The sequence below is a fragment of the Bombyx mandarina genome, chromosome 01, assembly GCF_030267445.1.
Source record: "Bombyx mandarina strain Sakado chromosome 01, ASM3026744v2".
Lineage (NCBI taxonomy): Eukaryota > Metazoa > Arthropoda > Insecta > Lepidoptera > Bombycidae > Bombyx > Bombyx mandarina.
Genome location: NC_143208.1, coordinates 17245974 through 17259369, shown reverse-complemented (window position 1 = coordinate 17259369; position 13396 = coordinate 17245974). Strand labels below are relative to the sequence as shown.

Sequence of the window (13396 nt, the reverse complement as noted above, 5' to 3'; positions counted from 1 at the left end):
TTAAATCAAAGTCAATTAGAATTGTTTAAATATTTATAATAAAACATTTCTTTCAACGTAATGTTTTGTTATGATCCATGTTTTAAATAAAAAATCAAGTTTCGAGAGAGCTATTTTATGGTGACGATTGATGGTAATTATAAAGACAGCAATACAAAAAAAAAACAACTCAAGTCATGAAAATGAAATAGAGAAATCTATAAGCCTTTTTTTCTAACAAATCTTTCTTTCGAGAAGATGGCATTTTTTTTTAAATTTAGAACTAAAATGACTACTAGTATATAACTTAGCTTAATATGATATTCCAATATAGAAAATAATACATCAGGTTTTTCATGTCTAATCTATTCTCCGTTCAAATGTTACACGTGCAAATAAGTACTAAGAAGCTTACAAATCGAATCATATTCTGGGCACTTATCACAGAGTTGAATTATTACGAATGAAATGATATCCCAGGCGGAGCGTTTCAAAATTGAAATTCATAATAAAGTTAATAGTTCGAAAATCGTTGTACTTGTTACCGCAAACGCATCTAGTATCTAAACGAACACTATGTAATCTTAAAGCGCCAGTACATAATCAAGGGATAATAACTCTTTCGCTGCACAAGTTCATGGCTGCAAGCCGAACGTACTCTAGGATTATACGCATTTCGCTTGAACACAGGGTGGGATTTCGTAGAAGTTTCGCAGCTACTGGTTTTCGATTTGATGAGAGATACGATTTAAATTATAATGTTTTTTTTTAAATCGTATCTCTTATCAAACCGAAAACCAGTAGCTGCCAATCTTCTACTACTATATCTATCTATTCTTCTAATACATACATTACATACATTACATAATTCACACACCTGACGTTACGCAATGACATTATTTTTACATTCTTTCTTGTTACTTGGAAAATTCAAAAAATGACAATCAACTGTCTTAACAATCCCTAACTAATCGATAAAGCCTGTAGGAAGCTTCGAAGAAGGACTTCGCGATTTCAATAAAACAAAGGCTTATCTTACAACGAGACTAGCAGCTAAAGTGCCACCCTTTTTCTTCAAGGTCTTTGAAAAATCTCAGACTAGTTTTTTTATGGTTCTACGCTTTTCTTTACAATACAGTTGTTTCATTCTAACATGAAATTAAGACTTTATTTACACAGTTCGAATCTCTTGCGCGCAACCGCCACAGACAATACACGATTACGTCATACGTCAGAGAGAGAGAGAGAAGAAGAGAGAGACAAGATTGTAGTCTTCAAATGTTCGACGATCATTAATCGATTGGTAAAATCATAATGTTCGCGTATACCGGACTAAGATTTTTTTCTCTATTCTATCAGCCCACAGACGTCCACTACTGAACATAAGCCTCCCCCAAGCTTCGCCACTAATATCGGTCCTGCGTGGCTTGCATTCAACGGACTCCCGTGAACCTAAATAGGTCGTCATTCCATCTTGTGGGCGGCCTAACCACGCTAAGTCTTCCGGTATGATTATTCTCATATAATTCCCGGCTCGTATTCCAGTAAATTGTCATGTGTGAATTTAATCCTTTCATCGTATTAATTCCCAAGTCCGTCCCCGAGCACACACGGCTCGTAATTGCGTACAAACGCGGAAGTTTATTATTTCGTTTCATACGTTGGATAGCTTCGATTAGAGGGCGCCACCGCCGACCGACGCTCGAATAAGGTAAATAATCAACCGTATAATATGACCGGGCATTAGCGTTTCGCCACTTCGACTTATTATATGAGATGTTTTTATTGAATTAAAATTGAAAACAACCACAAATAACAATATAACGGCAAAGACAAAATGCGTCGCTTTGCTTTCGCGGACAGTATTGATTGTCATTTAAATCCGACCTCGATAATACGATTAACAAAGTATCATGATTTGTCGTTTATACAACTAAATACTGAAAGCACTATAGATTAGTACAATAAATCAATCTAATAGCGACTAACAGATTAGTATAATAATTCCTTATTTTAAATCGATTAGGTATGTATCTTGCTCACAATGTAAATACTATTATTTGAATCTATTATTTTCAGTGTTTAGAGCACTTATAATATTTTTTTTTTTTATAACAACGATTGGCAAACGAGCAAGACGGGTCACCTGATGGTAAGTGATTCACCGCCGCCCACTGATATATATAAATAAAATATATTGTTATTAAAATATCAGTACCTAATATTATCTTAAAACGACTAAACAGACGACTAATACGTATTGATTATTATTTTTCCGCTAGGATATCAACCATAGATACTTAATATGATGTCAACGTTCCCAGACAACGTTGACTTTGGGCGTCATAATATATTTCGATCACCATTCTACTTAAATACAGATAAGTATTCTAAATAAAGTACGGGCCCATTATTCTCTTTATAACCTAAATGATACTCGTAAACAATATTAAATGGAAGATCCCTACAATGGAAACATCGTGACACATTTTTATTACGGCTTTATCACGAAATCACTTTATTATTGGAGTGCCAAGAAAGCTTTGTTCTCTGCTGGAGAAATATTCATAATTTTACTGTTCGATTGGGAATAGTTAATTTAAATATAATTTGAATATTATTTTTTTTAAAATCACCTACCAACCAACTTAGTTTGACCCAGCGTTATAAAAATATCACGATTCTATGAAAGTTCGAATTTTAAAATTCAAATTATAAAAAGAGAAATATCGTACATTTACAATTTACAATCGGATACAACAAAACACAGTCTACATAAAATCAAAATGTATTTGATTGTCGAAAACTTTAAAAAAAACAAAAAAAATCTATTTAACTACTTTTAAAGGAAGAAGGAAAACGTCAGCAATTTAGCATCTGTTTATGAATAAAACAGCGCAATGTATCAATAATTACGATCCGTAATTAAAATCGCAAAGTTCGGCAGCTGTTAGTCAGAAGGCTATTTTAAGTGCAAGCTAGTATTTGATAACATCCGGATATAAAATAATAATGCAAAACGAACGTTCCGCGATTGGCCAATCATATTCAAACACAGACAAACACAGTTTCCTTTTAGTAACGGGTGTTTAGTAAGGGGCGATCGGAACAGGGCTGTCAGTCTGCGTACAATTAGTGGGAACGATATGAGATGGTAACTTTTTTCTTAGGCATCATTATTACTAAGGGTGAGCCCAGTGGTGGATTGACACTAGGGGCAGTCGGGGCAAGTGCCCAGGGTGGCAAATTTTTAGGGCGGCAGAATTTTAAAAGTAAACAATTTTTTTTAGCCCTGTCAATATTGCTATTATTTTTATTAATTAATAATTTTGTGTTTAATTGATAATTCAACTAATTCAATTCATCCATTATTTGTTAATTATAATTTTGGCACTTTTGGTAAAAATTAATAATAAAAATGATTTAATTAATTTATTTTCTTGGACATTTAAAATAATAATCGATATTTCCATTTTCTGAAATTAAAGAAATTTAATAAGCTTTTTTTATATAATATAATGAATCACCCTTAGTGCAAAATTTATAATTATTAGAGAAAAAAACAAATATTTATTTATTTTTTTGGAATTTAAGACATATGATAAAGTTTCTGCAATAAATTAGTTATTTTAATTGTGAAAAATAAAATATATTAACTATAAGTATAAGTAAAATTCCAGTATTGGGGTGGATTTTTTCCGGTGCCCAGGAGCGGTATTAAGTCTAAATCCGGCCCTGGGTGAACCTGTGAGCCTACACAAATTGGCAATACTATCCTGTCGTATTTCTGCCACGAATCAGTCGCGGGTCCGGTATAAGCGATCGGACAAACCGCGACAGTAATTACTTGGTAAACTTCATATGCTTCAGTGACGACTTAACGCCAAGTGCACCCTATGAACGTCTATGTAAGCCAACAAAAATATGAAAACCACTGATCACTTAAAAATAATATGTGATAAACCTAAAATGTATATAATATATATAATATATAGTTAAGATTTTAATTGCCTGCAGCTGTGGCATCCTTGCGCGAGTATTTAGACGTTAGTAATATAAGTGCATACCGTGAAAACGTATCGCAAAATTTCCCTGTAAAACTGGACACGTCATCATATTGTAATTGCTTTATTAATCGCATTTCCGAGGTCGAATTTAAGTGAGAATCGATATGATCCACAAAAGTAATGCGAAAACGACGTATATCTTTGCTATTTTCGTATGTTCATTTTAGATCATTTATTTACGGTGATCAATAACAATTCTGAGTCAAATAGATGAAATAAAGTTGAACGAATTTAAGTGATTGTAATATAGTTGACCGTATTAATAAATCGGTAGGAACGAGAGTCGAGAGCGAGTCGGCTCGCGCCTACATAAATCTATTTTATCGTACTAAAGCAATAAATTTTATTTCGGGATCTTTAATTCTTTGTTATCGAATTGGATTTTAGTGTTTTATTCGGGTAAACAAACAATACATCGGCCGTTCGCAGCGGTACTTAGGGCACGTGCGCGTTTCGTAAACACCACTAGCGGAGGGCCCGGAGTCGCTTCTCTTAACTTAATAAAAACTTTTATTTGTAGATTGAACTGCGTTCCGTTATTACGGCCGTAAAATGGCCGGCTTTTGTCTGCGTTCACAATTAAAACTTGTATAATGTTTAGTTGTAACGTCGGGCACAAAGAAATGCCGCTCTTTGCTCGTACAATTACTGGGACGTACGTAAATAAACGGACGCGTACGCATCGCGACGACGCCGACCCGGCTCCGATACGACGCCGGACGATAAAATGTGCAATTAGTAAACTTCCTGTTCGATATCGGGGGAAATTGTAAATTTTAAAACCGTTCGATTGTTCTTTTTCATCTGACCTTTATTATTATTGATCCGACGTCACGAAGCGTAAATTTTCTTTTTATTTACCGGACGTACGTCAGAGTCCAACAAACATGGCCACGAATTTAGATTTCAGAATTTCGCAGTGTATCAGCAAGTCCACATTGTCAGACTTTATGCTTTAACATATTTTAATATTCTACATTATTAAAAATTAACTACTCCAAAAAACGCCTACAAATAGTTTGTTTATTATGTAAAATAAAATATGTTTTTTTTATGTCATGATATCCCTTAAAATATATGATGCATCTTATTTTACTGCAATTCGTTTTCATGCATTCTCGTTTGTTGGATATATAATACTATCGATGCTTGGATCACATATTTCAAGGCAATAGTACACACATTGTAAGGTCTACCGGATCCAAGAACTAGACTCCGTGCAGGCTATGCGAGATTGTCTATTTACTCAATTTAAAAAAACACTTCTTTGCTTACAAAATTCGAAACGACAATTTTTTTTGATTGCTTATTTGGGTGGACGAGCTCACAGCCCACCTGGTGTTAAGTGGTTACTGGAGCCCATGGACATCTACAACGTAAATGCGCCACCCACCTTGAGATATAAGTTCTAAGATCTCAGTATAGTTACAACGGCTGCCCCACCCTTCAAACCGAAACGCATTACTGCTTCACGGCAGAAATAGGCAGGGCGGTGGTACTTACCCGCGCGGACTCACAAGAGGTCCTACCACCAGTAATTACGCAAATTATAATTTTGCGGGTTTCACTTTTATTTTTACACGATGTTAATCCTTAACCGTAGAAGTCAATCGTGAACATTTGTTGAGTACGTAATTCATTAGAAAAATTGGTACCCGCCTGGGATTCGAACACAGGTGCATCGCTCACTTATCCCTTAAGCCACGACGACTTTATCCCTTAGGCCACGACGATTTTAATGTATGTACGTTATTAATAGAAAAGGTTCTTATTTTTTTATTTATTGTTACAGGCTCGCCTCATTGAGAACTCTCACGCTTGGCTCGGACCATCCACTTCAGCTTTGGCAGGTTAGTACCGAAATCGTTTATAATTAATAGTATTTGTGTTTGTTTTAAAAACAAAATAAGTTTTTAAAATTTGATCATCGATAATTTACGCGATTTCACATCACAAACGAAGATCTTTTATATCACAACTTTGGTATGGAGAAAACAATATTAGGAGGATTATATACATTATTATTCTTAAAAAAAATTATTTTTTTTATTTAAATCATTAATTCGTTTAAAACGTCGAAATTGCGTAAATAATTTTGTTTGGTTTTATTTTACATTTAAAACGGCACGCTTAATACGAATTTCAAAATCAATATCTTGTAGCATGTTTATCGTTTCATTTGCATTTTGTTTCAAATGACATTCGTAATTCTGGCCACACCTTATGACAAATTGTATAAGTTCTTTAGTAATAAAACTAATAAAAATAATAACAGGCATCATAGTATCTGTTAGAAAAAACATTAGGAATTTGGATAAGGTGGCAAGGATCACGAACAGTCTGCATAATATTTCTTTTTGTGGCTTCACTTTCTTCACTAGACTATCACGGACATTCGCTCAAGCTGAAGGCGCCCACCTGGACCCAGAGCCAACTCCAAGAAGCCATCCAAGCGGTCATCACTCAGCGTATGAGGTTTACGCAGGCCGCTACTCATTACGGCATACCTAAAGGCACATTATACGACAATATATTGGGGAAATCGAAACGCATGGCAGTTTTGGACCAAGCCGGTCTCTTAGCTAACGAGGAAAGGGCCATCTTAGACTTTTGCTGTGAGACAAGCGTTTCTCCTTACAATAGACGAACAAAGAAATCCCTAGCGGAAATTCTGGCGTTCGTTGAAAAGTTACGTAGAACGAGGGATCCTAATTTTGCGTTCATAGGTTTGACTGGGTTTAGGTGGTGGTGGGCCTTCTGCAAGAAACATTCCATTGTGTCTCTGTATTACGACGGAGGGCCAAAGAACAAGAAAATAAAATGCGAGTTGAGTATTGATGATGAATCTTAAGATCTCCTGTGCCTATTGATCAGTTAGGTACTAATTAAATATAGTCTGGCGAAAATTAAATCGTAACGCGAACGCGATTGTGATATAAAAAGACATTCCTAGATATAGATTTAAATATGTAGTTTAGTTATTAATTTCTTTAAAATGAGCTCTGCTAAAACCAAGCAGGCTCAGTACTTGCACTGAAAGTGATTACAGATTTGTTTAAAAAAAAACAATTTTTTTATTGTTAACGATTGTGTTAAAAGAGAACAGACTGATTTTGATTACTTAATGTGATAAATTAGGCATAGGAATATCTTATTATAAAATTCAATACGTAACCTTTATTATACATTAGCATCTTTTCTATTCGTTTTTTTTTTTAGTTTTATACAGTTTTCCGTGTTCGGTAACTTTTACATATCCAAATTAGAATTGGCAACTTTTAACTAGTTTCATCTGCTAATTCAGATTTAGTTCTTGAAAAAAAAACGGCAGCCTGCCATTATTTGTTGGTTCTATTGTATCTCTCAGAATGATCTGAAATACGGATTCGAAAACGGTTATATTATACTTTTGAAGATAAATCGTTTAATGAAAATTTATCTTCAAATGACTGCGTTAGTATCTATGAAACTAAAGTGGGCCTGACAGACGTAGCCAGCCATAAACGATCTCGATCTTAGCGCTACCATCCACGGGATATGGTTGCAAATTTCGACCATCCAGATACACCCACTCAAATACAACAAAATCGGTCCAGCCAATTTATTAAGAGTTTAATAACAAACACGCGTACAGAAGCTTTAAATATTTCATATCTAAATTATAACGACTTATTTAATTTGAAATTCTGGTAAAACAAAATCATCACAATGTTCTAAATTCGATATAGATACTTTAAAAAATCGTTGCAAGTGTTTGTGACGATCGATTGATTCACGTATGTTTAATGAATTATAATTTTCATCATCAATTAGAACTAGAATATTCGGTTAACATCTTTGGAAACGCGAGGCTTTAATTACAAATATATACTCGTATATAGATTTCTTTTTCATTTAAGATCTCATCACCTTAGAACGTGTCTTCATAGTATATTACACAATATGATATACGTAATAACTTTTACTTTCAAACTGGCCATAGGACAACTTTGCGTCAGAGATAAATACGACGATCCGTGCTTGTAGCATACCCTATCACAGATAATTAGGCAAGATTATTGATATTACCGGTGTTATTTTCCTATATAATGTTGTTCCCTAGAAATACGCACTACGCAATTATTTTGAGGTATCGATACATTCTGAGCGTCGAAAATCGGCATATCTCATTATTACGGGAACACACCGCCTTTTCATCGTCTTCTCAAAATTACACCACGGGTTCTTCGACGTTTAAAGAGTGCCTTGAGATGACGTTTGCAAAAAAAGCGGCTATGACGATTTTATTGCCTTAATGTCGTAATAATCAAATAACAAAACCATTAATGAAATATGAGCCAGAGTTATTACCGAATTTACTATATTTCTTTCTTTCTCTTTAATTCTTTATTTCTTTCTTCTTTCTTTCTCTTTCATTCTTTATTTCTTTCTTCTTACTTTCTCTTTAATTCTTTATTTCTTTCTTCTTACTTTCTCTTTAATTCTTTATTTCTTTCTTCTTACTTTCTCTTTAATTCTTTATTTCTTTCTTCTTTCTTTCTCTTTCTTTCTTCTTTCTTTCTCTTTTACTACTGGTGGTAGGACCTCTTTTGAGTCCGTACGGGTAGGTATCACCACCCCGCCTATTTCTGTCGTGAAGCAGTAATGCATTTCGGTTTGAAGCCGTTGTAACTATACTGAGACCTTGGAACTTATATCCCAAGGTGGGTGGCGCATTTACTTTGTAGATGTCTATGGGCTCTAGTAACCACTTAACATCAGATGGGCTGTAAGCTCGTCCACCCATCTAAGCAATAAAAAAAAAATTAAAATACGTATACCAAATTTCGAGTTAATCAGACGTTTTGAAGGGGGACAAAATCATGTTCAAAGATTCCGTTACAAACACACATACGTCTAGCTTCAGACGAAAGCGTATTAAAAAAAATACAATATTCTTTTTTATTTCGAAAAACAAAAGTTGCAAAGTTTTCTCGTAATACTAGTTCATAGATCACGAATAGAATGTACGTACTGTCTTATAATATGCCTTTAAAATGTTATAGTTTTAAGGAAGAAAAATGTACAATTAGTTCATTTGTTCTTAATTTAAGTCATAAAACTAAATTAAAAAGTAATGTAACATATCAACAATACAATATTTTATACACCTTTGTAATATATTTCTTCTACTAATTACTCATTCGATATGTAATCTAAATTTGCTATAAGAGCTCTGAGTAAGAGAGGTAGGTAGGAAAAACATACCTTAGTACAGATTTTAAAAAAAAGGTGATATACTTTTAATGGTAAATAAACCAATGAGATCAATAAAGTAAGACAAAAAAAAAATTGCATAATAGACTAAGATTATAACATCACATACAACATCACATGTTCTATACAAAAAAACGCTTTACGTCTCACATATGACATTCATCACAAAATCGTATCACATTTTTATTGTTGAAATATATGAAAAATACAAAAAAAAACCAAAGAAAATTTATGTTATTAGAACAATGTTGTAATCAGTGCCTTGAAACTTTTATTGATTACTTACGTACTTATCTACCTAATGATACTTAGTAAACTATTTTTTGGAAAAGTTCTAGATAAAAACTAAACAAATCGCATTTCACTTTCTTGTATTTAACTATAAAAAACTACAAACATAAAAACCCACATTACTAAATAAATTTATAATATGTACGGTACGGTATAAATGTAAAATCCACAGTTGACATTGACATTTCTGAAGAACTTATTCTAAAAATTGTTAGCATTTTGTTCTGCGAAACCTCTTTGTTGAATACTATAAAACTTTTCAGTTTAAAAACATACTGGTTTTTTTTTGTCTCGAGTGTTTTGTTTTACTCAAACCTCAGCTGGTAGATGATGGAATTTCTGAAATTAATATTACGAATAATAAGAAGTGAAAACGTAAAATAGTTTATTATTATTATTATTATATTATTTTTATTCATTTGTTTCGTTTCAGTTTCATTTTAATTTTCTATTTCTCTATAAATAAATATCTATAAAACCTTGGCGAAAAAACTATCCATAATTAACACTACTGCGTGCCAACGCTTAATTCAATTAAAATACTTTACAGATAGTACAACAGAGTGCAATTATATTGTTGTATGGAATTAAAAAAACTCGAATAAAAGCACGAACGAGTGTTCAAATGTATGTTTAAGTAAATTTTTATCGATTCTTAATAAACAATTTTCATTATAAATGTACATCTGCTGTTATACTTAAATTTGATACTGGAACGAGGACAGTAATTATAATGAACAAAAATACATTTCTAGACTTTTTCATGTTGGTTTTTTTACACAATTCTGAGAAAACATGCTATTGATAACCTTTGGTGAAAGATTAAATACATTCTTATGGTTCCTGTAAGCCAATCATAATGCTAATTATAGAAGAATAGAATGTATCATAAATATATTAAATTAATGAACAAGATCGAGTAGTTTGAGAACAGCCTGCTCTCTCCAATATCTAGTGTACTGTCGGTAATCTGTATTATCTGTATATTGATGTATAGTCTTTGAAAGAGACTTTTGTCTATGGTATAGTCGATGCTGTATCTCATTAATGCACAGAGCCTAAACTAGCGGTCGTGTCATCTAGGCACTGTGAATAAATTACACTATGCTGAAATACTTCTCTCGCCTTGATACTTCTGCAATATGGTTTCACATTTTATTTCACTTCCAATTTATTTACATTATTAATTTTTATGACTCTCGGTATTTTTCGATTTCAATTGCGGGTTTTCTCCGAGGATGGGTCTTAGGTCTAAATTGTACGATTATGTCGACTCAATTAATTTTCTACTTCGATGTTTATCTACTTCTTTTAACTTTGATTTATTAACATTACACCACCCGACTTTATTTTTCTCCAGTAAATTCTCTGAATAGCAATAATTTATAACTAATTAAGAACAATTAAGATCATTAACTCAATTAAATTCTAATGAAAAATTGTTATTCTCATTAAATAATAGTATAAATTTATACAAAGTAACTTTATATAGAAATTTATGATGAGAAAAAAATAACTTAGAAAGAATAGCTGGTATGTGTAATAAAATGGGTTTTGGAAAATTAATCGACGAAGGACTGATCTAATTTTTAGTTTAGTAATAATAAAATAAACGCTGTTTTGTAAAAATATAGATTTTCAAAACAAAATAATACGAAACGATCCCTCCCTTGAGACCCGTAGCAATTTTTTACAAGCGACATGCAACCAATCTCATTGAAACACATTTTATCTTTGATATAAATTATTAAGCGTGTAACGGAACGGAATTCCCACATTTTTTTTGTTTTTGCCACACAATAGACAACGGTCTGCAGAAATACACTTGACTTGATTCATTTAAACAAGCACTAGTGATACTTTGTCGAAACAAAATCAACCCAACCTTACGGGCATAAAGCTGGAATTTATTTCAAAGAAATCGCACGACTATTCGTAAAAATACGCAAAATGTCGTGCCAGCATAAGAGAATATATTTAATTTAATTGGACGTTTTGTTCAATTAAGTTGGAATTTAATTTCTACATATTCTAAACGTTGTTTATTTTATTATCGTTTAACCTACAAACACCCCTATTGGAATTAATAGCGAAAACTAAATAAATCATTTATATTCTGATTCCTAAAAAAAACATAAAAAAACACAACATTCCTTTTTACCATTGTCTTTTGCATTGCACGTAATGCGAAACAAATTAATTTCGGTTGATGGGCCATGTACTATCCACTATATGATGGTATGAACTGACTTAAAGGCCAAGGATCTGTGTTAGCTAATTAAATTTGTATTTTGATTGCGTTAAAATTATATTTTATTGTGATTTCGTATTCGAACTAACCGCCCTGTTTATTATTTGTCTCTCATAGATATTTTTCACAAGTACTGGAGCAAATTACAGGTTTCAAGACTAAGTAAAGCAAAGAAATACACTAGTTTAGTTAATCTTATTGACAAGGTGACAGCCGCTTGCCTCGGCGTTCTGTGCAATAATGAGACTATTGACATCGCATCGACAGAATTATAGACCAATGGTCGGCAACCTCGTCAACCAAAAGAGTCACATATACATATTACCCAATTAAAATTTATTCAGAGTCATTTTTTAACATAAATTTTTATAACCTTGTATTTTAAAAATTGTTTACTCGTCTCTTACAAGGCATGATAATAAGTGATATTCCGTGGCTGAACTAAAGATTTCGCGGAAGGGCTGTAGTTGAGGAGTCAAAAAGCCGGTGCGAGCCGTGGGTTCCCGACCATTGCCATAGACCAAAGTCTATAGTATACACATGTACATTAGTGTACAAATTAAAAACACTATACTAGTCATTAAGGAGAGCGAGCGCTTCTATTGTCACTGGTCATTCATTCAATATAAAATTTAGGATCTTTCATATTCGATTATTGGGACTGCATTACAAGAACACTGATAATTAAAAGGCGCTTGTGAATGAAAATCAACATAGACTGTAACTTCTAAGTCATACTACTATCTCGTACCGTATCTTAATTTAAAAGATCTTATAGAGAGATTCATAAATATATTATTTTTGCAATAGAACAAGGCGCGTAAAAAAATCATAGTATTTCAAAATTATAACATACCACTTAGTCTTATGTTCAAACCTATTATTATAAGAATACTGCTTAAATAAGATGTACATAATTATGTTTGGCTTTCCTTCTACATAAATATTAACATATTGTTAAAGACGTGCATATCACAGGCTCCATTGCTCTGACTCTTAAGCTCTGAAGTCAGTAGGTAATAGAATGTAGTCCATATTTAATACACTTGAGTTTTAATTTTAAGTACTTTAGTATTTTTGTAACTTTTTCGAAAATTTTGAAAGGTTTATTTTTTGTAATAAATAATTGCCATTGAATGTCGCCCGTTTTATTTTTTCCTTATAATAAATAATTTAATGTTTCTTTTTCGTAATACAGGTGCACTAGAGGTCGGTATGTAATTTCATTGTCTTCATTTTCATGCTTGTGTTTTCTTTTCGTGAATATTATTTATGTGATTAAATTTTGATAATACTTAAGAAAACCTACCCATTTGAATACGTTTGAATACAACATCATTAGTATAATGCTGTTCTTTTTTGTTTCAATTTCTTTCCCGTATAATCATCCTATACATCCTTCATCTTGTCGTAACGATGCATCTAATATTTGTTTTGGCGTCCTTGATATCATGATGGTTTATCTTGGTGATGGATATAATTCTACCAGCATTCAAAAACTAATGACTTTACAATTAAATTTCATATTATAAATATTTTAATAATTTTTTTA

At 32.5% G+C, this 13396-nt stretch overlaps 1 protein-coding gene across 4 annotated transcripts in view; it reads left to right on the top strand.

Annotated features, from left to right (window-relative positions):
* LOC114252812 (protein bric-a-brac 1) overlaps positions 1 to 13396 on the top strand; it is a 360826-nt gene that overhangs the window by 338971 nt on the left and 8459 nt on the right. For all 4 annotated transcript variants that reach the window (XM_089731553.1, XM_028187466.2, XM_028187464.2 and 1 more), the window contains one exon: positions 5839 to 5896. In XM_089731553.1, the coding sequence (XP_089587679.1) occupies positions 5839 to 5896 (58 nt within the window). The remainder of the gene's footprint in view (positions 1 to 5838; positions 5897 to 13396) is intronic.